Source organism: Haemaphysalis longicornis, unplaced genomic scaffold, assembly GCF_048455015.1.
Source record: "Haemaphysalis longicornis isolate Haplotype H1 unplaced genomic scaffold, Haemaphysalis longicornis Haplotype H1 scaffold_1, whole genome shotgun sequence".
Taxonomy (NCBI): domain Eukaryota; kingdom Metazoa; phylum Arthropoda; class Arachnida; order Ixodida; family Ixodidae; genus Haemaphysalis; species Haemaphysalis longicornis.
In genome coordinates, this window is record NW_027526203.1 from 422,992,577 (window position 1) to 423,018,612 (window position 26,036).

Here is a 26,036-nt window from a genome sequence, read left to right on the forward strand (position 1 = left end):
CCGATTGCGCCCACCTCTCCACCGCCGGCCCGGGCAGACCCTGAGGCGCGGCAATCCTGTGCCACAAATTCTAAATGCTTGACAACAAAATGTTTTCTTGTTGATCTCTCAGGAAGTGAAAAAAAAAAAAAGCGAAAGCCCAATTCACTACGGCGCCAATAAAAGATGTGAAAAAAGACTATTGCGCTTAGAAAGCCTTCACATCAATAAAAAAAAAACGTTTTGGCCCCATCAGCATGAGTGGGAGAAAGCGGGCTAGAAAACAAGGGCTCTCCAGCCACAGACTACAACATGACTGTCTCTTCCTTCTTCTTTTTTTTTTGCGAGAGTTTGCTTTACGGCATAACAGTTATATGTACGACATCACATTTGTGTCACGCAGAAACGTAAGCAGAGACCGGTACTGCGGGCCCCAGATCCACCGCTGTAGATCAGGGGGTCTCCCAGGATGGAGCCCTGTGCCTCGGAGGTGTTGCAGGCGAGAGGTTTGCAGGGCAGGGCAGGTCCAAAGAAGGTGGCTCGTGTCGGCTTCGGACGCAGGGACCGTACAAAAGGGACAGGTGTCCGCAAACGGTGAATGATAGCGGGCAGGCCAAGCGTGGGTCACTGCTGGGGATAAGGCCACCCCAACTCGAAGCCTCCGCAGCAGCACCTCCTCCCAGCGAGCGAGCCCACTGGGGAGGTCAGTTCCACGCGGTGGAAGTAAAGCACGCGTGGCGCGGCGGAGGCTTTCCTTTTCCACCAGCAGTTCTTCTAGGGTGGACACTGGAAGAAGTGGTAGCGGCCGTGAAAGGTCTATACGGCGACAGGCGCGATCCGCCGCTATGTGGGCAGGAAGCATGTCCCGGCGAACCCACAAAACACGCACAGGGCATGGGTATGTGTCCAGGATCGCGTGAATACGTGCCGACATGCTGGTGCTACGCGCAACGCGACGTAAATCACGTATCGCTGTCGTTGAGTCCGTGTAAATTTCCAGTTTCACGCCGGTAGTTACTGTCGATGCAAGTGCTTGGAGACCATCCCCAATAGCAGTAAGTTCTCCCAACAGGTTTGGTAGAGGTCGGAGGGTCTCGTAGGCGCAGCTCTGGTTTAAGATTGGGTGAGAAGGACAAGCCAAGGCTGTTGTTACGAGGGAGTCGTGTGCCCCGGCGTCCACAAAAGCCTGCATGACTCGTGGCCGCGTCGCAGGCGCCCAGTGACCGACATGAAGTAGGGCTGCATCCGGAGGTTGATAAAGGCCAGAGGTTCGGACATGTAGCCTTGCCAGAGGCTTGTTGTCCGTCACCTGATGGTAGAGCCAGGGGGGCCTTGCGACGGAAAAGGCTGGCATCGTATTCGGCGGCTGGCCCATGTACGCGGCCAGAGATGCCGCCTCTGGAACCAGCCCACGTTTCAGCAGGCGTGTGGAACGACGCTGATGAATGAGTTCATCAAGCGTGTTTAGCTGGGCTTCGGCTTGTAGCGGTGGAATTGGTGTTATGCGAGGGAGGCCAGTAATGGTGCGCATGGCGGCCCTGTTGATGGCCTCAAGCCGAGCCCAGTCCGCTTTCGTCATGTGCTGGAACTGTGCCTGATACACAAGCCGTGGCTGTAGTACGGCGCGCACTAGGAGACGGGCAATCGTCCTGCAGGCCCCGCCAGACTTCTGCGAGATGCGGCGAACGAGGTGGAGCATCTGTCCGGCCTTCTGTCGAGCAGATCGTAGCCACTGAGCTGCTGACCCTGATGACGATATTTCTAGTCCTAGGACCCGAAGACGGTCAACCGTGGGGATGTCGTTCCAATTCAGTAGCAGTGAAATGGGAGACACAGCAAGGAGGCGGCGGCCCCAAGCGTTGGCCACGGGAAGTAAAGCAGTCTTCTCTTGCGAGAGAGTGAGGCCCGCATACTCGCACCACCTCTGGCAGTCTGTTAGTGCTTGCTGGAGGCACTCGGCTTGTCGTGACAGGTCTGGATGCACTGACCACACCGTAATGTCGTCCGCGTACATGAGGAAATATAGATCTCGGATTGAAGCAAGGTGCCAAGCTAGCGGCAACATGACGATGTTGAAAAGAAGCGGAGACAGGACAGACCCTTGTGGTACGCCTCGGACTGGTGTAAAGTGACCGAAACTTGCTCCGTTGATGCGGATGGAAAAAGAACGGTGTTGAAGGAAGTATCGGACGAAATCGCAGACTTTGTCTGGAAGGTGGAGGCCATTGAGAACTTGTAGGATGGCAGCGTGACTAACGTTGTCATACGCCTTGCATATGTCCATGGCGAGCACAGATCTCGCACGGCGGCATCGGCCTCCAACTAAAACCATTCTGCTTTTCAAACTAAAACAAAACAGGAAAAACATGACCTGGACTTTGCACTGTGTGTCGAGTTTGAAGGACCCATTTTCGAAACAAAGCCCATAATTTTTCGGGTAAGAATTATTTTAAAACCATGATTAAAGGCAAGAAAGAACAGAAGTGCAAATGAAATAATGCAGCCAACTTAGCTAGAGGAAAAGACAAAAAAGAAGTGCTGAAACCTGACGCATCGTCTGCTCAAACAACGAAAGGCGCAATATCTGCTGAAGAATTGCAAGGCTAAAAAATTATCCTTTTGCTCAGAATTATTTAAGGTATCCTCGGTGTGCTTGATTTCGAAGACTGGCAAATGAAGTTGCATATGAAGTGGCAAATGAAGTTAAACTACTGAAAATACAGCTTATAAGTGAGAATATTTAAGTTGTACAAAGTTCGGTCCAAATTTAAAGGAAAATTACATCCAAAGTAGTCGTATTGGCTTTTTGCTGATGCCTTTTAGGGTAACAGCAAACTTCTTCGAGTTAATGTTTATAATGTGTCGATGCGAGCTAGTTGGTACTTCATCATGTAAACAGAATATGCGCCAGGCACAACTGGAGAAAGGAAAACTGACAGGAAAGAGGCACTTTTTTCATTTTGTTGAATTCTGTCGGGTTCGGGCCGGGTTCATATTTTAGAAATTTGTCGGGCTCGGGCCGGGCTCGGGCTCAGTTTTTAGAAATTCGTCGGGCTCGGGCCGGGCTCGGGCTTACATTTTAAAAATTTGTCGGGCCTGGGCCGGGCGTGGGCCGAGTCTCTGTCGGGCCGGGTCTGGCCGGGCCTAGAAATTGCGGCCCGTGCAGTGCTCTAGCCCAGAGCATGTTGCGGGGCAAGCAATCGTCGGCATATGCATCGAAGAGGCCGTCCTCTTCGGCGAGTGGTGGATGCAAAGTCATCCTCAGCATTGTAGACTTCCACCTAGAGCACTGCACGGGCCTGATTTCAAGGCCCGAGCCCGGCCCGAGCCCGCTTTGTGAAGCCCGAGCCCGACCCGGGCCCGTAACGCCTAGGCCGGGCCCGGCCCGGGCCCGGGCATTTGTAAGCGAAGCTGGCCCGGGCCCGGCCCGGGCCCGTCGTCTCAAACCCAGGCCCGGCCCGGCCCGGTCATTTATTTTTGAGCCTATAGGGAGGGCCCGTGTGCGAATGACCAGGCCCGCTTTTAAACGGTGAAGAAAATTTGCTTATTATATTTTGTTCAGTTTCTTCGTAGCGGGCAATCAGACGGAGAATGTAGTCTGTACAAGCACGCCATGAACTGAAACGGAAAAAATAAGGGTATAAAAGTACTTCAGCTTACACCGTCTGCAGTTCACGCCGCATCGGCGTGAAAGCTCGTATTTTTACACGAGAGAGTCGAAGAGACACCATCACCTTTGACGACCAGACTCTTGGCAACTTCACATGGGTGTCTCAGCCACAAGTTGGTATCGCTGAAATTTTTTGCTCCACATTTGAATCCACGAGTATGTACGTGCGTTGAAATATTTTACCTGCAATGGTTTTTAGGCGATGGTGTTTCATCTAGCACGCGAGTTTGATTCCCGCCCACGGCAGCCGCATTTCGATTTGTGCGACATCTAAAACACACCTGTACATTGTCATAGGTACGCAGCTCCAGGTCGTCTGAATTACTTTCTTCCCCCCTAGGAGATTCCTTGTAATCCTATTTTTGGTAGTTATACACCAAAATATAAAATCTTTATGCGGTACATAAAATGTCATTAAAATTACAGTATAGCGACTATCGGACCCAGCAAAACCCGTTTTTAAAACAATTTGTACAACTAACATCAAGAAGCGGGTAAAATTAAACTCAGAATATTCATTTCAATCCTCTTTTCTACACTTTGCGTCGGAACTATTAGCGGCTGGGCCTATGAATTCAAGCCTGAGCCCCGCCCGGGCCCACGGCGCCAAGCCTGAGCCCGGCCCGGGCCCGCGCCATTAAGCCCGGGCCCAGCCCGGGCCCACGGCGCCAAGCCCGAGCCCGGCCCAGGCCCGCGCCATTGAGCCCGGGCCCGGCCCGGGCCCGCCGATAATCGACTTCGGGCGGCCCGGCCCGGCCTGCGGGCCGGGTCGGGCCCGGGCTTTTGGGCCGGCCCGGGCCCGTGCAGTGCTCTACTTCCACCAGCTCTTCGTCATCGACTCGAGGCAACGGTGGCGGGACCTGCAAGTCATCTCGGGAAGAATTCGCACGCTCGTAGTCATGTCTCCAATTATCCACAAAGGCTTAGCGGCCGCGATGACCTCTCCCAAGCAGGGTGCCTTTTAATCTTTAGCATTAGTGCTGGAGTTTTGTAGCGTGAGCGACACTGGCCGAGGTTGAGCAGTTTCGCGTGGCTCCTGGAGAGCCGTGCTGCGCAAGCGCGGCACGTGGCGGCCCAGCCCAGTTGATGATCATGCGAGGGGTGGCCGGGTGCGGAACGGATGGCTCGTGCGCGCGCCTGTGGAACCACACCCCACGCGTCCAGCGTTTTCGCCGACCTCCGTTCCACACGTGGCGGCTCGGTCCACTTGATGATTATCCGAGGGGTGGCCGGGTGTGGAACCAATGGCTTATGCACCGTAGCAACACCGGCGTGCGCCTGTGGAACCAGCTTAGGTCAGGGACAATTGGTGACGCTGCGCCGGAGCCGCTTGAAAAATATACATGTGACACATAATGTGCATACCGTGTGTGTGTCATTGAAGCAGCAGTCAGCATGATAATCAAGTTAATCCTAGAAAACCAGGAAAGCTAAGAATAACCAGTTGAACCTTAGCTCACGCTACGTATATCCTGGCATAGCCGAGCTAAGCCAGTGGTAATGTGTTTTTAAAAGGCGAAGCTTTTTTGTCTTCACTGATGCCGTTGTACGCTAATACGCCCTGCAGGAAAGCAACGTTCTTCGACGATGGTGCTGAATGATCGTGGGTGAAGTGAGAGAAAAAAACTCTCCCCGTACGCCGCAATCGAACCTGGTTCCCCCGCGTTATGAAGCCAGCGTCTACCCGATCGCTCCATTTCGAAATGGTCGAAGCGAACGCCAAGAGCGCCGTACACCCCAAACCCAAACGTAAAGCCTACGGAGTGCACAACGGAGAGTTGCTGTGGGTATTCTAGAAAAGTGGTGCGTACCTCCATAGTAGTACATAGTCGCAGTGTGTGATTGGCCAACCAAAAAATCCATCCCGAGAAAGGTTCGCGTTCAACCGTCGTCGTCGTTAGCCGGAGGTGTGCATGATGTTTTACATGCGCAGTAGCGCTTGACGACAGCGCTGGAGTCTTTTTTTTTTCCTAAAGCCACTGCGCGAGCCAGGGACTCGGCGGTCGTCGCGAGGCACGCGCTCATGAACGCTCGCCATTTTCTCGCTCCTCGGGGTTTTTGAGAGCTTTTTTTTTTTTGCTAAAGCCACTGCGCGTGCTCAGGACGCTCCGCGGTCACCGCGAGACACGCGCTCACGAGCGCTCGGCATTTTCTTGTGTTTTTTTCCCTGCAGCAGCGAACTTACGGCCAGTAACAACAGGCCCGCTGTTAAAACGCGGCAACGAGTGCTCTGAATGATTTCAGGGAAGTTTCTATAAACAAACTAACTGAGTTGAAAAGAAAACGCGTTAAACATTGAGGTGGGTGGGATTCGAACCAAGGTTAAATTTTAGCATGCCAATTACACAAGTAGCAGTTGAGTAGAAATACGAGAAGTATAAATACGCTAATAGCGCATCTATACTTCTCAGTCTTGACTAACTAAAACTGTAACGTTTAGTTGTGCCACAACAAACTAATCACAACTCGAAGAGAGGCACAGTTTAAGTTAGTTAACTGCTTTAAAGTAGTGGCCGCTAGGTCTTAAATTTCTGGATCTTACCCTAAAGCATTACTCTTAAAGTATCCATCTGTAGGTCTCTCCTCCTAAAATATTCCACTAATAGATCGGACACGTAACTGGTTTGCTAATTTGTTCTTTTTTAATTTTTCCAAAAATTGCGGCAAAGTACAGGAACATTGGACAGGAAGCGCACTTTCAGAGGCGGTTGTGCACCCTTCTTACGAGCTCCATCTCACTATTAAATAAAGTTTTCTCCTCCTCCTCCTCCTCCTCCTCCTCCTCCTCCTCTTGGCGCAAATATTCAAACTGGAATGTCCAGCATTTCTATGACCCAAACCTGAGAGGAAGGGGGAAGGCAAATTTCGGCACGCTTAGCCCGCTGCAATCCAAAACACAATAAAAGGGCCCCACAGAGGATGTCGTGGCGAGTTCTCCGCGACCCTTCGTTGGCGTTGCAGCCTTTTCTCTGCAGCAGTCGCTAGCTATAGTGGCGGAGACCGAAGGGAGAAGGTAGAAGCAAGCGCATGCAGCGACCTCGTTTCCGCGGGTTCACTCGGAGAAGTGTCTAATCACCACGCCGGATCGCGCGTGAACCTCGGGAGTCTCCGGAGGCCCGCATGAGCGACTTCCTCCTGGCACGTGCGGACACGTTGCTTGTCCCCCTCTTCGTGGCCCTCGACAGCGGCTGTGTTCCAATTTGCAGCATAAGCCGGTGTTAATTATCGGCCTAATGAGGCTTAAAATGGCTTTTCTAAGGTGCCGAAGGAGGGAACACAAAGGGCGCCCATCCGGTGCCTCTCAGAACCGGGCCGAGGAAACAGCGCAGAGGGAATCGATTCAGTCGAGGAGCTTCCCTGCTTAGAGAAATTCATGATGTGCTTCCAAATTGCCTTTGTTCTTTGGCGTGCTGTATTCGTAATGAACGGTCGCTTCTCAGAAGACAGAGCCCGGTCGACGGTAATCACGAGCTTCTGTGCCCTAAGTGCGCCGTTTGTTATACGAAGCGGCTGCGTATTTGCAGGAGCACCTGGCACGGGCCCGCGAGTGCCCAGCCGGCGAAGCTTGGCCTTTGGCCGAGTGCATCGTCGTCCTGTATGGAAGCGCCATCAGCTGCAATGCCTTCTATACGCGCCGCCATCTCTACACGTAGTGTGGCAGTGATTTCTTTAAGTGGCGCGAGGAAAGAAGTTAAAACTGGGCGTGCCGTTTGCGAAGCGTCATAGAAATAGGTGTTTTCGATGGTGGCTCCTCGTTGAAACATTTAGCACGACTAGAAGATAAGCTCTCAGAATTTTCTTTGAACTTAAGAGACGTCCGAGGCACCAGTAAGCAATCGAACGTATTGACACAACTGAAAGGTTTCGCGACGTTATTATCGATCGCAGAATTACATAGCGCCCGCTGGGCGCTCACACCAGAAACGCGCATTCCGGGAGTTGTTTTATGTTTCTAGCGTCTTCCGACATCTTAGGCATCTAGTGCAGCCCCAAGCTTCTTTTCTCAATATAACTCTGCGTTGGCACTTGCGGCGAAAAGTGCGAAAAGAGGTACTCCAAGCGGCTTGTGCCATGTGACATAGGGGTGATGTACGAGTGACCCCTTTCATGCGGGGAAACACGTATACCAGCCAGACAGGCAGATGCGTTTACGACTGGGCACACGAACATAATTCGTCCCTTGGTGATAAGAGTGTGCGTAATGTACCCGCGCAATGCGAGCAATGTAAATACAAGCATTTCAATGGTGCTAACTTCTAAGCCCTATGTTATGGTACCTTGCAAGGCATGACGCATTTTATGCCAGTAATCTGCGTAACGCCCCCCCCCCCCCCCTACACCCCCCCACTCCCCCCCGCTTTCCCCACCTGGAGTCTCGGTCCATGTCTATGTGACCACATCCCGCGGTGAGTTTAAGCCACCTGGCGCAACCAATTCCGCAGCTTTCTGCAACCCCGTTCATGCGTGTATACATCATTATTACGCAATCTCTTATTGTGCTAAGTTGTTGTAAAATGATACCTGCCTCAAGCCACATACGCTGCCGCAATTTAGTGTTCTGGCCTATAGGCCATTACTATGATTAATTGGAGCCATTCGGAACGTTCTTCGTTATCATGCAACGTTACTCGTTATCGCACCGCCAGCACTGATATAACACGCCTGGATTAAATTGATAGGCTTTGAATTTGGGATTACTGCATCATATGTTTTAACCCAATCTCTTTCGTACGAGCCGTACTCATTCATGAGGTCGCATATACAAATGCCGTGAAAATAGTCGGGTCACACAAGAGACAGGCTCATTGCTTCATACGTTTATCTACCACACTATAAGGATCACCTTCGCGACAACTCACTTAACTTCTTGAATTTGCCGTATCGTCTGAGGGTTCATTATGGCTCTTAACATTTGATACGTCTCGTATAACTTGCGTACAATGGGGCACACAAGTTGTTTTTATTTTGCGTATTATGTTACAGCGTAATCTGCACACTGCCTAAGCAATGTAGCCTGTTTTTTTTTCTTTCAAATATCGGGGATTTAATGCGCCGAAGCTGCACCTGGTTTTGAGGCGCGCCTAGTGGATGGATTTGAATTAATTTTGACAACCTGGGTATCATCAAAGTACACCGAAATCTCGACATGCGGGTGTTTTCGCTTTTCGCCTCCACCTAAAAAGCTGCCACCGCGGCCGGGATCCAACCCTCGTCCTTGGGCTGAGCAACGCGACGTCATTACAGCAACTTAACCACCTCGGCGAGTTTGTATCTCTGGTAAAACTGCGTCCTCATGTGCTTTTACTGCCCCCTAAAACATTCGCGCAAAAGCGACCCTGCTAATGAGATAAAATCCGCGTCATCACAGTAGATGAGCCGGTGCTGATGTTTGAATGCAGACGCTCTGAGAAAGATCGCTCGTGCTTTAGAAAAACATACTGCTGCTTTCATAGACTAAGAACATGAACCCACTTGCCCATGAGCTAGTTCACCAAAAAGGACGGCACTCTCGCAGCTAACAGTAGAATCCCTCATGGGGACCGCAGAGGGTATAGTGCCGCAATAGCCTGTTACCGCTGCAGCCGCACTTGCTAGAACACGCGGGTGAGGCTCTTCGGCTGATCGAGTTTTCTGAAATTTAAGAAAGGAATAAACAATGACGGGAAACAGCAGACGGGCAATCTGTTTGTTTGTCGAAGTTGACTTCGCAAATGAGGGTGAAATATTGCTCCGTCACTTGTAGAGCCCGAGTGTCGGGATATTGCCACGTCTGTTTCAAATATTATACCCACTGGGCAGTGGCGTAGCCAGAAATATTTTTGTGGGGGTGTTATACGCCGCCGGTAAAAAGAGAGCCTGCACCAAAATGCTATTTTGGCATATTTCTGCTTTAAGTCGACACTCTTGTTATTTTCGTCTTTACATTTTCGTACATCGATGCGGCGTGTAAATAGCATCGGCGAAAAAATGCCGAAGGAGGAGGGGGGTTTCTTAAACTTCGCTTCTTTTCATTCGAAGCTAGTTAAGAATGGGATAGCCCATACGTGCCTCAAATCCGCTTTCAACAAGTCCTGTTATCATTTGGCGCTACAAAGCTTCAATGCGAAAATAATTCGGCTGGAGAACGCTGGCTTCCTTCTCTCCGTGGTCCAGGCAATCTGTCAGCGTCTTGTGAAGCAATTGAAAGGGTTCGCGCATCACATAACGTATGCCGACCAGAGTAAAAAAGTGGCGGTCATACCGTATGTACAGTCGCGTGCGATTTGAAGGTAATCGCGCGAGCTTCGACCGATAAAGACCATAACGCCCCGCGCGGCAGTTTTCGGCGCGCCTGGGACCTCGTCTATGAATTCTCCTCTCCCTCGCTCGCTGTTCCTTCGAGCAATCATCACTCCCGCTGCTAGTAAACCACCCTTTCCGATTTGTCGCGATTGTGTGTTGTTGTAAGCACTTGTGCGTTTTCTTCTCGGTTATCGTGAACAGCGATAGCAGCCATTGTTATAAATACCCGGTATTTACCGACAATGTGTTTGTGCGCACCTTTTCGAGAACATATGTAAGATACAAGTGGGACGTCGCCGCTGCGTGTGCGATAAAAAAAGAGGAAGGGGTTACTGGTTTTGCTGCGGTAGTGATCGCTGCTTGATTAAACAGCGACCGAGGGAGAGAAGAATGCGTAAACTAGGAACCAGGCGCAGTAAAACAAGCCGCGCGGGGGCGGTATCGTGGTGGTCGGTCGATGCTCGCGCGATTACCTTCAAATCGCACACGACTGTACGTACATGCGCTGTCGCTTCGCCTTAAGAAGGCTGCTGACAGATTCGAGGTTAAGGTGGTTTTCTCTGCCAGGAATAAAGCTAGGTAGACTACGCAGCATGGCGGTGAGCAACAGGCTTGATTCCCGAGACAGTGTTTCCACACGTGCTTGTTTGTTCTAACACAAACTCCAGTTTGTTCGGTGTATGACCAATGTCGATCGTGTACTGCATTGCTATGTCCTGTGGCCGGGTGTACGTCGGCCAGACCGGCCGCTGCCTCAATGTACGCTTAAGGGAGCATCATTCCTCCTTGAAAGGAAAACCCTATGGCGCTGCACTGTTCAGACTGCGGTTGTAAGCCATGCTTCACAGACACGCAAGTGCTTTTAAGTGCTAATGCACTTAAACACGCCTTAAGCGACCCTGAACCTGCGTCCACCGGCGATGTCCGCGCACGTGGAGATGGGCGCGCGCAGCCTGGCCGCTGACATGGCACATACCCACGTGGGGGATTGGCCAGGAATCTCCCCGTCTTCCTTGGCAACGGGGGGAGATGGGCGCGCGCTGCCTGGCCGCTGACATGGCACATACCCACGTGGGGGATTGGCCAAGAATCGGACGTGAGAAGGGCTAATGCACCTGCTTAAAGGAGTACTGACACGAAATTTCAAAGCTGAGATCCGCTCTAGCAATCAAGTACAACGACAACACAAATACGTGTCTGTGAATAAATGCATCTTTCTTTCTTTGTAGTTGTGTGTGTGTGTGTGATCTCTCTTTCGCGAACATTACCGAACCGCGCAAATTCAACTCGTGCATTCGCACTTTCACATTCTTCCCCTCGGGGAAATGCGGGGAATTTTTTTAAACACACAGACCGTGCTACCAGGGAAATTTCTGAAGCCTTCCATATCCGGATTAGGGGTTCGAATTGTATAAGTCACCCGTCACTAAGTATTCTAGGTAAAGAAGTGCTACTTCTTAAGGAGAGGGGGTTGAGGATGAAAGAAAGAAAAAGAAGAGAAGGAAAGGGGGCGGTTGTCCTCATGTACCGGCGTACGCATGTGCGACGGTCACACGTGCCTGATTGTAGGGTCTTGGCATGGTATATATGTGCTTTCGATTTTAATAAATCTTTCAGTTGATAGTAAGCGCTGGTGTCGTTTCCCTTTCTCGTCCCTGTGTCTGTTTGCGCTTAAGTTTCACTCATGGTAGTTATATCAGTCGGGTTTGTTATTTCTCTGTAAATAACGCAATCATCTGCGAAGAGGCGGACGTTTGGGGCTAGGTTATCAGCTATGCCATTTACGTATATCAAGAAGAATAGAGGGTCTCGGACTGATCCTTGTGGTACACCGGATTTTACAGGCATGCGGCTAGATACAAGGTTGTTGAGTTTGACTGACTAAAAACCGTTAGTTACAAATTCTTTGATCCGCTCTGTCGTCCGGCTGTCAAGTTGAAGGCTGGAGAGCTTCAACAGAAGGCGCTTATGGGGCACATGGTGAAAAGCTTTCGAATAATCAATGAATACCGCATCGACGTAAAGTGAAGAATGCAATGAGTGGTGAAGGTCGCTCACTAGCTCCAACAGCTGTATTTGCCATGATCGCTCGCTCCTAATACCATCAGTTATCTTCGTGGTGTTCTTTTCCCCGGGGCTTCTCCTCCAAGCCGCAGTAGTGCTCAGGATCTGATCCCGGGTATCCTCAACCGACAAACTCAGCCTTCGATACAAAACTGTACATTTATTTACAGCCCAGCGGGCGGCTAAGACGCAATGCTCGGGCGTAGCCCGAAGACAACGGGCCGAGCTCTCCTGCACCCGGACCGCATCTCTCCGTCTTCATTTTTCATTCCTCTTGCCGCTAAGGGCCGAGTAAGAAGGAAAATGCAGTCCTCTTCGTCCATGTGGTGGCGGTTAAGACATCCGGTGCGAGCAGGCGCGGCCTTCCTCGGAATGCGCGGCGTTTCAAGGCACCGCGCAACACGTGCGTTTCATTTCTGCGCTGCTCGTCCCAGGGCCCGCGCAAGTTGGCGCGTCGAAGCATCCGACACCATCCTGATTTTCAAACAGAAGATTTTTTTTTGTGGAGGTGAGCCGTGATATGGTGATAAAGAATGAGCTCGAGTAGCTTGCAGCAGATCGACGTTAGTGAAATAGGACGGTAATTACTGAGTTGGGTGCTATCACCAGATTTTAAAATCGGGACTACATGGGCGTTTTCCAGTCGTCCGGTGTGCATCCTGTGTCGATTGACTGCTGGCAAATTAGAGATAATAGAAGGGCTAGAAGATGACGATACATTTTAACAATTTCGAACTAATAGCGTCACGCCCCGGGCTTGTGCGATAGCACAAGCCCGGGCGGTCAATTGCACGAGCTACACCATTTTAATTGACAACGATGGGAACATCTGGGAGGGGTTTTGAAATACGCTCAGGGTTATTGAGTTGCCGAATGGCTGTTGAGTGGTAAATGTTTCACTAAAATATTAGCTAAAACGTTCAGCGCATTCAACGTCTATTAAAGGCGCGCCTATATCGCTTTCTTACAGAGGAATTTTGCTTTTACATTTAGGGTTTATGATGCTCCAGAACTTTTTGGGGTTTGTATTTAGCATGCTGGGAAGAGTAGCATTGAAATACTTGTCTTTAGCTTCTAAAATATAGGCTTTCAATAAGCCTGCCACTTTTTTGTACTCTACCTAATCCTCAGGCTTCCCAGACCATGTGGCTTTTCTGTATCACTTTTTATTTTTGTTTAAACACGCCTTAACTTTACGAGTAAACCAGGGGTCGCTAGCTTGTGTTCTGATCATTACTTTTGGTACGCATGCACGTTCTATTTCCTTGAGGTTATCTCGAAGTGGGCTCAAATTTTAGTTAGTAGTTCGGGTGCTAAATTTTTTTTAGTCTTGCCGGAGAGCCGCTAGCATTTCATTCATCTTTTCTTCGTCAGTGCGTGCGTAGTCGAGTATGCACTTCTCGAATGTTGTTTTATAAAGAAGCGGTAGTGGCAGAGTGCAGGGAATTATGTTATGGTCGCTAATTTCTTGTAGTATATGCACTGGGGCATTATTTGGATTATTTGTTAGAACTAGATCCAATGTATGATCACCGCGTGTACGCTCAAGTATAAGCTGCGTTAACTGAAAAAAAGGTGCATCAAATGAAGAAACTGAACACATTTGGCTCTGTTATTCTGAACGTTAATGACAATGTCGACCAGTCTATAGCAGGGTAATTATAGTCTTCAGCCAAGGTAATTATGGAATTGGGAAATTTTGCTGCAACTTCCTCGGGCGAAGTAGTTAGGTTATCGATAACCTCGGATCGACTGTCAGGAGGGCGGCAGCAGGCACCAAAAAGGTATTTTATCCCCTTGAAGCAGGCAGACACCCAAACAAGGTCAACAGGAGAACCTACTGTATTTGTCTTTGGCTTATAATTTTCTTTTATTGTGATCAGAGCCCCCCCTCAGGAGTTATTCCTTCTTTGAGGAATATTAGAAATTGGCTTGAAAGAGCAAGCTCACTGTCTTCAATGTTATTTGAACGCCACGTTTCGGTGCCAATGACTATGTCAGCTGAGCAGGTGTGAATACACGCCTTTAAAGCGTCGATTTTCGGAAGCAAGCTTCGAAATTTTGCCACGAGAATCAATAGCCCATTGGAAGTAAGCGGTTTATGTTAACTCGTACGTGTTGTCATTTGAGAGGCTGTCCCGTTCTTGTGGAAACCTAGAAGACACTGTCTGTCGCAGCGTTGTAACGAAAAATATTGCCTCGAAAATAGAGGCTGTTGAAACGTACTTGAAAGGTCTCAGTTTCTTCGCGATTAGCCTTGGAAAAGTCTCACAGTTTTTTCCGCACTAACTGGTTCCCCGGTGAAAAATCCTCCTCCAGTTAAACGTTTAGTGACTCGATATCTTTGATCTTGCTGGCATTGCTCAACGCTTCACTGTTTGATTTGAAATTCAAGAACTTTACGATAATAGGTCGCTGGAAATTTGGTCGCAGTTGGCCTACAGGGTGGGCACGTTCAATCTCTCATATATGTTAAGCTTAAAGTGGATGGTGAAGAAATTCTTTGCAATTTTTTTCAGATTCCTTATAGTATTCCTTGTCGACCTCAGGGAGGCCTGTCACAATGAGGTTGTTTCTTCGCATTCTGTTGTTTATATAGTCCACGATGTTAACGCGTTGTTCATTAGTTTTTTGGATGCTCAGTTTGGTTTGTCGAACCGAATCATTCACATCATCAAAGTTATTTGTGAACTGGGGGTAAGTGCTGATTGTCTGCTCGATTGAACTATTTTGGCATTCAAGTTTGTTACATTTCGCTTTAATTCATCAAGGCGGAAGTTGTTTCAAGATGTTGCTTGAGAAGTGTGAGTACATCCTCTATCTTAGGTCCAGGGTTACTTCCGACGTCGCCCGCACAAAGCAGAACCAACGCAAGGCATGTTGAGAGGACTGACGAGGCCCTAGGGCACCAAAAGCGATGAGGGCACGGACATGCTCCGAAGCTTTCAACATGGCAACAACGACGCCGCCGACGTAGAAAAACCGTGCCGATGCGTGCACGGTACGGGCACACGTCTACACCCATTAGACTACAAAGAATACAAAATCAGATCATATTTCAAAGCCGGGGAATTGACGGCCACCACAAACAGAACACAATATTTGGTTAGGTAGGCAGGCGCCTACCTAGAATGGTGAATGGGTACGATTGAACGATCGTGACCGCAAATGTGGAAGCGTCACGGGAAGTCTGAAATCCTTTATAAAATCTCTTTTTTTGGAGCATAAATTTTCAGCTCCTCAGGGTGGTAATCCCGAAGTTCTGGAATTGGAGAAAGTTTTTTTCTTGCCGTTAAGGAGTGACAAGTTAAGGAAACTGTTACAGGGCATTCGAACACGTCACTGAAACGACCACTGTCGCATATCTTTTTTTTTTGTGTGTGTCTGAAAGTCTAAATTTTATTGGTGCTGTCTTCTAAATATTTGCATAATTCGCGTTCAGAGTAAAGGAAATCTTAGGGGCGAAGCACCTTAGGGGCTAGGGCTGTCGGCGTCTCATGTCGTCGTCGTCGTCGTTCGTCGTCGTATTCTCATGTGGTCCCGGTACTAAAACACCTGGACACTCGTTTTTCCAACGCCTCGCGCTAGAACGTTTCATCTCCATGGGCACGCAGTAAAAGAACACACCGGGACACTCGTTTTCCATTCGCGCTTGTTTGCTTGCTTGCTTCTATTTGCAGTTCTCCGCTTCGAATTGCACTTCGCCTCCATCTTCGTAATTGGGATGTCACGAATATAAGCGCGCGCCGTGTGGCAAACGAGAGACTTACAATCTTTGAATACACTTATACACTGCATGCTTCGCCCCTTCCCAGGTTTCTGGAGATGACCCAGTTTTTTTATTTGTTCACCAAAGTCATTCCACTCCCAGTTATATAAAGGGGTTATACAAGTAACGCACATTTTTTAGCCAACATTGATTTACAGAACGTAACCCGTGATTTTTGGTGACCTAGGTTTGTTACATTAAACAAAATTAAAAGCCAAATAAATGCCCGAATAAATGGAACCCATTGAAAGGAAAATACAACAAGAGGAATTAAAAATTGTGCACATTGACATGTGATCGACTGATGATCCAGCGAAGCTGACCGTTACTTAAAAGTTTAAAAAGTGACGCCTAGTTCGTCAAGAAGACATCTTCCTTGCACCGAGCCTCCGGCGACGGCTTCCAATCGCGCTATGACGTCGTCTATATCTTTAGGGAGAATATGTCTAATGCACCCGACAATATATAAAACCGATTTCAAATGGTGGGGGGCCATATTCGTCAGATGCCTCCTTTTAATAGACCATGTGCGCCGAAGAAGCTTAATGAACAGTACGCAGTGGAGGAGGGGACTGCGCACGTCCACGCAAATTTCACTTAGGGCTGCCCAAATTTGCCCTGACTGATAAGGCGCGGGGAAAGGAGAGGACGAGGGGGCCCCTGGCGCTGCGCTTATCGGGCTGCAGGCCGCAAATTGATTAACTGTCGAGGTCGATTGGCGGCCGCTAATAAGCGCAACCGCGTCGCGCATGACCCTCTATTGAGCGTGCTTCCTCTGTGCGTGTTTTGCTCGTCGCGCGCGTTTTCGCGCTCTCGTCTCTCGCCAGCGTGAGAGTGGCTGGCGCGCTAACGGCGGTCTCCCGTCGCGGCGGCGGCGGCGGCGCTCGCTATGCTCCTTTTCCCTCGGTCCCCTTTCCTCTTATCCCACCCCCTGAGGCGGCGGCTCCCCAGAAGAGCGAGCCGATTAGGCTGAAAGTTCCCAGCCACTTCAGCACCTGAGCCGGAGGGGCCTGCGCGACTCGTACGATTTTTCAGTTTTTCGCGCCGCGCTTGAGTCGATCTGCTTTTAGGCGCTTGCATATTTGACAAGGCACTTCCGCAGAGAGGGGAAAATTGGAGCGGCGGAAGCTCCGTGGCCAATCTCCGTGCGGTGTCCATCTCGCTCGTGCGCAAAGTATCGCTAAAAAAGTTCGGGTTCTTTTCACGGCTCGGCCAAAGTTGTGCAACTGAGCCCGCATCATGCCGGATTGGCGCTCGTACCGGCAAGCGCAGTAAGAAATTGAGCATATTATTTGGTAGTTTATGCATGCTTAGTGAAACATTTTGAAGGTCGATAAAGGCCACGGTGAGGTTTCAGGTATTAGCGTTTCTTTGCACAGACAAACGTATTCTTTAACACCCGAATTCAAGCTTCCTTTGTCGATTGGGGCGGTCGATTGACCTAACGCAACGGTTAAAGGGTGTGGCAAGTCACGCATTAATGACAGTGCGTTGGAACCTCGGTAAAGGGATACGAATTTTTTTCAACCTGAACGGGGCACTTTAAGCTCACGTTTTTCTTTGTTTGTACTGCTCCCCTTCCACGGCGACGGTCTTGAGAAAGTTTTGGATCACTTGGGTGGGTAACTCTTTCCTGACCACGCCTATTCAAAATCGTTCAATTTGAACGATACCTTAGAGGGATCATCGTGGTCCAGCCTCACTTCCGAAGCCATTGGCTCAGAGCTTCCACTTGCTGGGTGGAGGTCTAATATGCACTAAGGTGGATCACTGAGTTAGTTACACTTGACTTCAACACAATTACGAGGCAGATGAGGAGGAGCGGGAGGAGGAGTAAATGTTGATGGGACGAGCGTTGGTGTTTTACTGTTGGGGCACCCACCCGGTGGGGAGCGTCCCTAGTGCGGGATGCCCTGACCTTGGCTGGCAGTTCAGGCCGCTGCACCAGTGTGCACTGGGTCCCAGGGCCCGGACTTTTCAGGCAGGCCACCACTGCACGCAGGGGGGGAGGGGTTGGAGCTACGCCTGGGTTTGTTGGCCCTCCCACACCTTATGGTATAGCGTGCCGGGTCAAGCACGGGAATTACAGGCGGGGTAGATGGCATGAAGAAGGGTGTGATGGGGATAGGAGTTGGACTGTAGTCTTCGGAGGCTGTTAGCTTTTTGTCTGGGTAACTGGGGATGTGGAGCCGGGAATCTTATTCTGCTTTGGCGGTATTGGGCCAGGATGTCTCTCACAAAGCAAACAAACAGCGACACTGGTCAGCAAGAAGAGTAGATGAATCAGGGGATGGGTTCCAGGAAAAGGGAGGGGTCAGTGAGGAGGTGTGGACGCTTGACTTCAGAGAAAACAATAAAGTAAAGAAGAGTAGAAGCAGCCAAGAAATCAGTGTGGTGCTTCTTTCTAAACTATTTTTTCTTCTTTCAAACGGGATGGGGGCGATCCTAGGCCCTTGAGCGCGCGACAGCGCCTGGGCCCGCCTTTTGATGCGGTGTGTTTGGATGTGGCTGGCGCAGGATTCCCGGGCCACGCGTTCGCCAAGGGTGAGGACGGCAGCGCTCGCTGCTTGCGCTGGGCCAGGGACTTCGCTCGCAACTGGCACGCCGAAACCTCGCCCTCTGAGCCCGACCTGAGCGGCACCTGGGTTTCGCAACGGTACGCGAGGACGCATCTTTGCTCATGCATTCACATCCTTTCAGTAGTGCATCCGTAGCCTCCTCCTGTAGCTGCCACCAGCAGAACGTAGAGTTCTGCGAGACGCACCGCGCACGCCGGAAGAGATCGCCTTCTGTTTGAAGCCACAAAAGCAGCGAAAAGAGATAGCTGGTAATGCACTGGATCGAATGCGCTAAGCTAAACAGACCACAAAGAAGACATACGATTCACTTGGCCAGTCTTCATTGTGGTCTGAAGAAAGCGCAATCTGCAGAAGGGGACTTCTTGATGTGCTGAGGTCTGGACAGTCCTTGTAGTCTATACGGCACTGTCCCATACAAGATTGAGCTGCCTGGCTGGTACAGCGATCTTTTCAAAAGGGTCACGCCTTGGTACTATACATATCGACAGTATTGAAACCGACGCCGTTGTGCGCGGGTTCTCTTACTGTCCATCAACAATTTCTTCCTTAACCGAAAGTAATGCACCCGCGGATGCTCCGTTTCTGGACTGGAAACACGCAGTGTGGCGCAATACTCACTTTTACCCTCTCCTGACATTGGTGACGCAGTTGGGGCAAGGCATCGCCCCCATGGTTGTTTCTGTCATGACTTAAACCGTAATACATAGGGTTCAACAAGGTAAAGTTATCCAAACAACAAGTTGTACTGTGTTTTTAAACAAGCATTTAATGTTATGCTGTTCGGGAATGTTTCATCTGCCAGGCCGTTACTTCTTAAGGCCTAAAAAGCGTGCCTGGGCGATGAAACATTTTGTCGCAATCGAATTGAATAGTCATTACATACATACCGCAGCAGTTAACGGGATTGACAGGGCGTGTCTCCGAATTCCCCGTAATAATTAGAAACGCCCGCACTCTGAACCTTGTACTTGTGTGAACAGTAAAAAATAAAATAAAAAGAAAAGCAAAAAATGAAGTTTTGGTACTGCTGAATATCCCTGAGCTAATCAATTTTGTTTTAGTCTACGCTTTCTCGGATGAACATTTCTTTAATCGTGTTTTATACAATTAAAAAAATCTTATAATGGGCCACTGCAAATAACACAACGCGTCGGAAGTATCTTCCACACACTGCGCTGGCGTAAAATATTCTCTTGTCGAGCCCGCCAGGAAAATAGAGGAGCTGAATTATATAGACCCGACAGCAAGGGGAAAGGCGCTTGCTTCCCTTTCTGCACACTCGAAAAGAAGCAAAATCCTTGAGGTGACCGGTGTAGCTCCTACGGCAGCGTCGCCTTGTTATTATGCGCCAGCATTAGCCTGCAAGCCGCCTCCGCCCGGCTGGCTCCGCGAGAATCGACACGCCAGTTACCGCAGCACATCTCAGGCCACGGCTTCGGGCTGCAATCTGTTTCCTCTGCAAATGAAGCCTTCCTTCCCCAGCGGGGCCATAACCATCGAGTGACCGTGCCCGTCATCTTCGGCGTGGACGCGCTCTCCCTTTGCCGCGCTTCTTTTGATCGCCCACCTCTCTCGCCGGGTCTGGCCCTCCTGACGCCGCCTCAAAGGCGAGCGGCGAGAGCACGGAAAGGGCAGCTATACGCGACGATATTCTCGGACACGCGCTCCATTTACGCAGCTCAAGTGGGCCACGGAGAACAAAGGGTCCGGGGGAACAAAGGGATGCCGAATTGCGCGGAGGAGTAAAACGACAAAGGCTCAAGGAAACGGGCGACGCTTCCTGGACGCCTCCCCTTTTTTCTCTCTCGATCGCTTTGCCGTAAAACTTAATTAGATCTGCAGTGCAGCACCATTTTATTGGGTTTAAATTACATTGGTACTTCGAGTTTTTTTTTTCCTTTACGGCACTGTTTCTTCAGTACCGCTTCACGTGTTTGCGAGTGTATTGCACAATTCTCTTAAGGTAATGGCAGTTTCACAGCATTAATCCCTAAGCGCACAATGCACACATAATACCGTCTGGCAAGGGTTTCCGGAATCTAGGGGCATCTAAGATGTTTGTTTACAATTTGTTTGCAGGGTGCAGTGGCGCGATTATATACAGTTATATACAGTTATTGATGAACGCCGTACTTTCTCCTTGCTTCAAAGAGTTCATAGAACGCATCGACAGGTGACATCCGAGGTGCATGTAAATAATATAAAAAATACAACTTTTGAACATGAGCTCATAATTGTTGACCAATAGCAGCATAAAAAGGCAGAGCCTGAATCACAATTTTAGGAACAACGGAGACGTTGAATAATTACGCACCCCTGCACTTGGTCATGGCCTTGGCTAAGTCGCAAGGTTATTTATTCCTGTTCGTTATTTTCTTTATTCGGAGATTACCCCGCATTGTCGGAAGTAGCTACAGCATGGGGGTTACAGCATGGACATAAACAAATCTTCGTTTGTACAGAACACTTGCGATTGAGGCAGCTTGTTCCACTCTTTAATTGTTCTAGCAAAAAACGACTTAGCGAATAGGTCCGTCCTGGTACGAAATTCCCTTATTTTGAAAACATGGCCAGTTCTATATGAACGGTAATAAGGTTCTTTAAAGTATTTTTGTTAATTCCTGTTTTATCACGGAATATCTGAAAAAAAAAGAACTTTGACCGCAATTTTCGTCGCCGCGATGAAAGCAGTTTTCACCCAAGTTTGTTTTAAAGAGTATAGTCTTTCTTGGGCTACTTGAACACGAAAATTTTGGTGTGTCTGTCTGTCTGTCTGTCTGTCTGTCTGTCCCTCAATTCAGCCCCCCGGTCAAAGTGAAACAGATGCTGCACAATAGGTTTATATACCCACAGCCAAATCTAAACGGCTAAATCCGCTGGCAATGCTCATACTTGTCAAGATTGTAGAGCTAAAACAAAATATTACGCTTATCTGGGGCAAGACATTAATAGATAAGTGATATTCGCATTGTTCTCTTTATTAAAAATACACGGCTGGTTGATTTAATGAAAGATACGCCCAAAAAATACAAAAGCGGTCGCCCGCGGTTTCCCTAGCGGCATTTTAAAAAAATCAAACGGCAACAGTAATGAAAGGTTCCACTAGATAGTTTTCATGTTTCGCTTGGAACGCATGTGGAGTAAGTAGAGTGCCTCGATTCACGCGCGTCCCCGCTGTACGGCAGCGTTGGCATCGAGGAATTCAGCGTGGAGCAGTGGAACGCGGTAAATTTAAATTGACTTGAGCAAGCCGCTGGCGTGTTTACCTTGGGAGGAGTGAGACGGGAGAGGAACTGCATGAGAAGTGAGCGGGAAAGAGAATGGATACATTTACTTGACAGGGTCGCCAGACGACTGCCTTCTTTCGTGGACATTTGCAACGAAGTGAGCAGATACGCGGCTAATTTTTCTCATTTGAGTGCAGCTATACCCCCCCCCTTGTACCGTCCCAAGACGAACGTAGCCACCCGGTTTTGAATTTTCTCCAGTGCATCAGTCAGTCTTACTTGCGAGGGATCCGATACGGCACAGGCATAATCTAGTACAGCTCCAACACATGTCAGGTAGGCCGTCTTCTTTAAGGTTTTCTCTGAAGTTTTTAAATTGCGTTGCATAAAATTTAGCGCCCTTCGAGCTCTCCCCCCACCACGTCGCTTACATGTGCATTCCATGAACAATCGGATGAAAACACTACACCTAGATATTTATATCTGGCAGCTTCTTTTTCAGGCTCATTGTTTAAGAGGTAATCAGTCTCCATTGGCTTCCGTTTCTTCGTAAAAGAAACGCGAACACACTTTTTTATTATTTAAATTCACTCTCCACGCACAGCAACAATCCTGAACCCGTTCCAAGTCAGTTTGCAGTTGGGTAACGTCACTCTCACTCCTTATTTTCTGTACACAACACAATCTTCTGCAAACAGTCTGACAGCTGATGAAGTACCCACTGAAATATTATTAATATAAACTAAAAACAAAAGTGGCGCTAATACAGATCCCCGTGGGACTCCCGACGTCCCATCAACGTACTCAGAGCTTTTGCCGTCTAAAATGACCCCTTTTATATCGCCCTAAGCACAGCAGAATCTACGTTTAGTAGTTTAAGTTTGTAAGAAAGAAATGAATTCGTTACCGTATCGAATGCCTGTCGTACGAAAATCTAAGAAAATGCAGTCGGTTTGTCCCCCTGAGTCAATGTCAGATCTAGGCAAAACAGCGCAAAAAAAAGACAAGGACAGAGAAAGACACACGACAGGGACTGCGCAGTCCCTGTCGCGTATCTTTCTCTGTCCTTGTCTTTTTGTGCGCTGTTTTGCCCAGATTATGTACCAACACGCCCAGTTTTCCACGTTCAATGTCAGATGCCAGGTCATGGTAAAATTCAACAAGTTGAGTGGTGCATGAGAACCCTCTTTCGGAATTCGTGTGGGTCATTTGTTAAAATGTTGTTTTCCATTAAGTGTTTCATTATTACAGAATAGAGAATGTGTTCCGTTACCTCACACACTATTGAAGTTAGAAAATTGGCCTGTAATTTTCATCATCGTCCCCCCCCCCCCCCCCTTACTTATGGATTGGAATGACATAAGCAGTTTTCCAGTAAATAGGTAAAACGCCTGTCACAAAGATTGTTTATAAATTATACGCAGATACAGAGAAATTGGTTCAGCACAGCGTCTCAAAATACGCGGAGAAATTCTATCGGGGTGGTCAATTGCTTTTGTTTCATCTATTTGCTCCAATTGCTTTACGATGCCACTTACGCTAATCTCAATCGGGTTCATTGGGGATACGTTGCTGGCGAAGGATGAAGACATGAAATCCTGTATTGGTGTAAAAATAGAACTAAAATAATTGTTTAAGCCGTTCGCCTTGGCTGTGTCATCAATAATAGTTCGGTTATTATATATACAATATTGTTTATACCCAGACTGTCAGACCCACCCCCGTTAATATATTTCCGGTAAAGATGCCTTTTTCGTATGCTTGCGTAATCTGGCACAATTTCTGGTAATGTTCAGTCTGCTTAGTTCGTTCGCATTTGGCAAATAACCACTTTCTCTTTTTGATTAGCTGCAAAAGGTGAGACGTCACCCATGGATTGCTCCGTTATTTTAGTTTGGAAGAATCTACACTTGGTACATGTGCGTCTATGAGTTCAAAAAGCCTTCACAGTTCACGCACAATTTCATCGTCCGCCATGCACTCGAAAACAATTAAATAGCTGTAAATTTTTGACTTTTACTGGAGTAATCGCCTCGATAATAAAAGAACACTCTCCTATTCGTGCGGCACTTCAGGCGGTGAAATTTTTTTTTATAGTTGTGACTACGGCCTGATCGTCACTTATACCCGGGACGATAGTGACCGAATTTGAGAAGTTTGGCGAGCTGTAAAACAACAAGTCTTAAATACTATTTTCACGGGTTGTCTTGTTAACATACTGTAGTAGCCTATAGGTATCTACAATGCTCTCTATTTTGATGTTAACATGTGTACACGTTTTCACCACACAAATATTATGATTCCAGGCGAGCTCTGGTAAATTGAGCTCACCAGCAAGCAACATAACTCGATCTGAAGCTTCCGAGATTACTTCACTTAATGCTTGCAGTATCGCTATATCAGAGTTTGGTAGTCCATAAATAACCCCGGCGGCAAAAGAAAAAGGATCAGGTAAAATAACTATACACCACACTGCTTCCACCACATCACGAGTGGTATCAAAAGCGGATGAGCTCAAATCGGACGGGACAAGCACGAAAACACCACCACGAAGGCTCTGCCTGTCTTTGCGATGCGCAATAAATTTCTCTGGAAAAATTTCAATATCGCTGATTGACGGATTAAGCCAAGATTCTGTGCCAAATATTATATCCGCATTTACAGACTCTATTAAGGCCGCAAGTTTATACACTTTATTGATAACTCTTCGGCAATTCGCAACTAAAGCAACGAGGTCGAGATAAGGTCGTGTCTTATTTTGGTCAGTGCGTCAAGGCTTCGGGACAGGAACCACTCCTCCCTTTTCTTTGCCCCACTCAGAAGCCTTATCGTTCATAAGCTTGTCCAAACTTAGCTTTACTTTGTTATTTTTGTCTTCCTTTTTAGCTTTCGCATATTCCCACAGGTGTTTGCGTAGGCTACGTGTCTCAGGCGAGTAATCCTGGGCAACCCTGTAATCGGCCCTTTAAATTTCTTGGCATTTAATAGAACGTCTTGCTTTTTTTTTTGTAAGAAGAAAAATCTACAACTGGCCGCTTAGTCTTTCCAGTGAATCGACCAATGCATTGCGCCGTTTGCACTGACTATAGCTGAATTCCCAAATTATCCTTGCAAATATTTTGAAATAATTTTTCCGACTGGTCCCGCTTATGGTCAGTGTCATCTACAACATAGAAAACCAGGTTTTGTCTCCGGCTTCGGTCCAACATCTCGACCGACTCCCCAGATATGCTCACTTCAACTCTGGTTAAAGTCTCCCTCCCTCCCTCCCTCCTTCTCGATTGACCGACTGACCAATCGACCGACCGACCGACCGACCGACTTCGCCTGTAACTCATTAACTTGTTGCAAAATATCCTTGATTACCATTGCATGTTCTGGTAACAGTTTACTGACGTCCTGAATGTGGCCCTGCGTCACACCAAGGTTTCTGCTATCATGGCTTCATGCCTTGCAAGCCCAGTTTCAATAGACTCCAACTACTGCATTATCGCCGCCTGTCCCCTCCGCAAACCTCTCCGAAAATGTAATTGTTTAGCATCATCGTGACTCGGCAAATTTACTTGGACGACACCATCAGGACCGGGGTCCAGTACCCTATCCCCGATGAGAAGCAATAGCAGAAGCAAATATAGCACTCGATTTGAAAACAGGCGAAATCATTTTTTAGACTGTTTCAAATGTACAGTCGGTAAAACGCTTGTCTATAACAGCGATTTCAACTTCAACCAGCTACATCCGAAAACTGCCGAAACGTACTAGTTCCAAACATGTCGGAGGCAAAAGCGAAGGGCTAAGACTTCAGAATTCCGCAGTAGTTTTATTCAAATCCCGCTCCGGCGGGGCAGGATAGGGCTGAGAGTACGAAAGCTGTGTTATAGACAAGCCTTTTACCGGCTGTACTCGCTTACGATACGCAGCAGCACTACACAGCATCGGGGGAAGAGCCAGCAACGCACTCATTTTTGTTCGAATTTGAAAAAGATAGTAAAAAAATTCCCCCGCATTTCCCCGAGGGGGAGAATGTGAAAGTGCGAATACACGGTTGTCGGCCCGCTTGCGGCGCTTGCGCTCGGCCCCCGCAGCCCACCGCCTCGCCGCCTTCTCTTCCATCTCTTCCATCGGGTTTGTAGTATCACGTGTACACCACGCAGTTATCAAGCCGCTATAACGCCGCTGAGTCGCCAACGCACGCCGCTGACGACGTAGTTTGAATGCGTTAAAGATATAAGGCGCGTCAACACTGATATCACCGTCGCGTCCGTGGCTTGATCGGTAGAGCGTCGCGCTGCGGCCGCAAAGTCCGCGGATCGAAACCTGGCGCCGGATGCTGTTTTTCTTTATAGAGGAGCACAGCGGACGCCGCCGACGCCGCCGACGCCGGCGGTGGATGGTTTGGGGTCGCTTATAAAGTGTATTCACACTTAAAACTAACCTACACAAACAAGAGCGGTGTCAGTTGCAAG

General features: G+C 48.7%; 1 protein-coding gene and 1 long non-coding RNA gene across 3 annotated transcripts in view; one reads left to right on the forward strand and one right to left on the reverse strand.

Moving 5' to 3' along the window:
* LOC144155665 (protein APCDD1-like) overlaps nt 1-26,036 on the forward strand; it is a 325,627-nt gene that overhangs the window by 36,527 nt on the left and 263,064 nt on the right. The window contains exon 2 of one of the 2 annotated variants that reach the window (XM_077687254.1): nt 18,282-18,420. The exons of the other annotated variant lie outside the window; for it this stretch is intronic. Within the exon in view, the coding sequence (XP_077543380.1) occupies nt 18,282-18,420 (139 nt within the window). The remainder of the gene's footprint in view (nt 1-18,281; nt 18,421-26,036) is intronic. 2 annotated transcript variants of the gene reach the window in all.
* Nucleotides 1-26,036, reverse strand: part of LOC144155667 (uncharacterized) — a 62,873-nt gene that overhangs the window by 23,323 nt on the left and 13,514 nt on the right. The window lies entirely within an intron of this gene.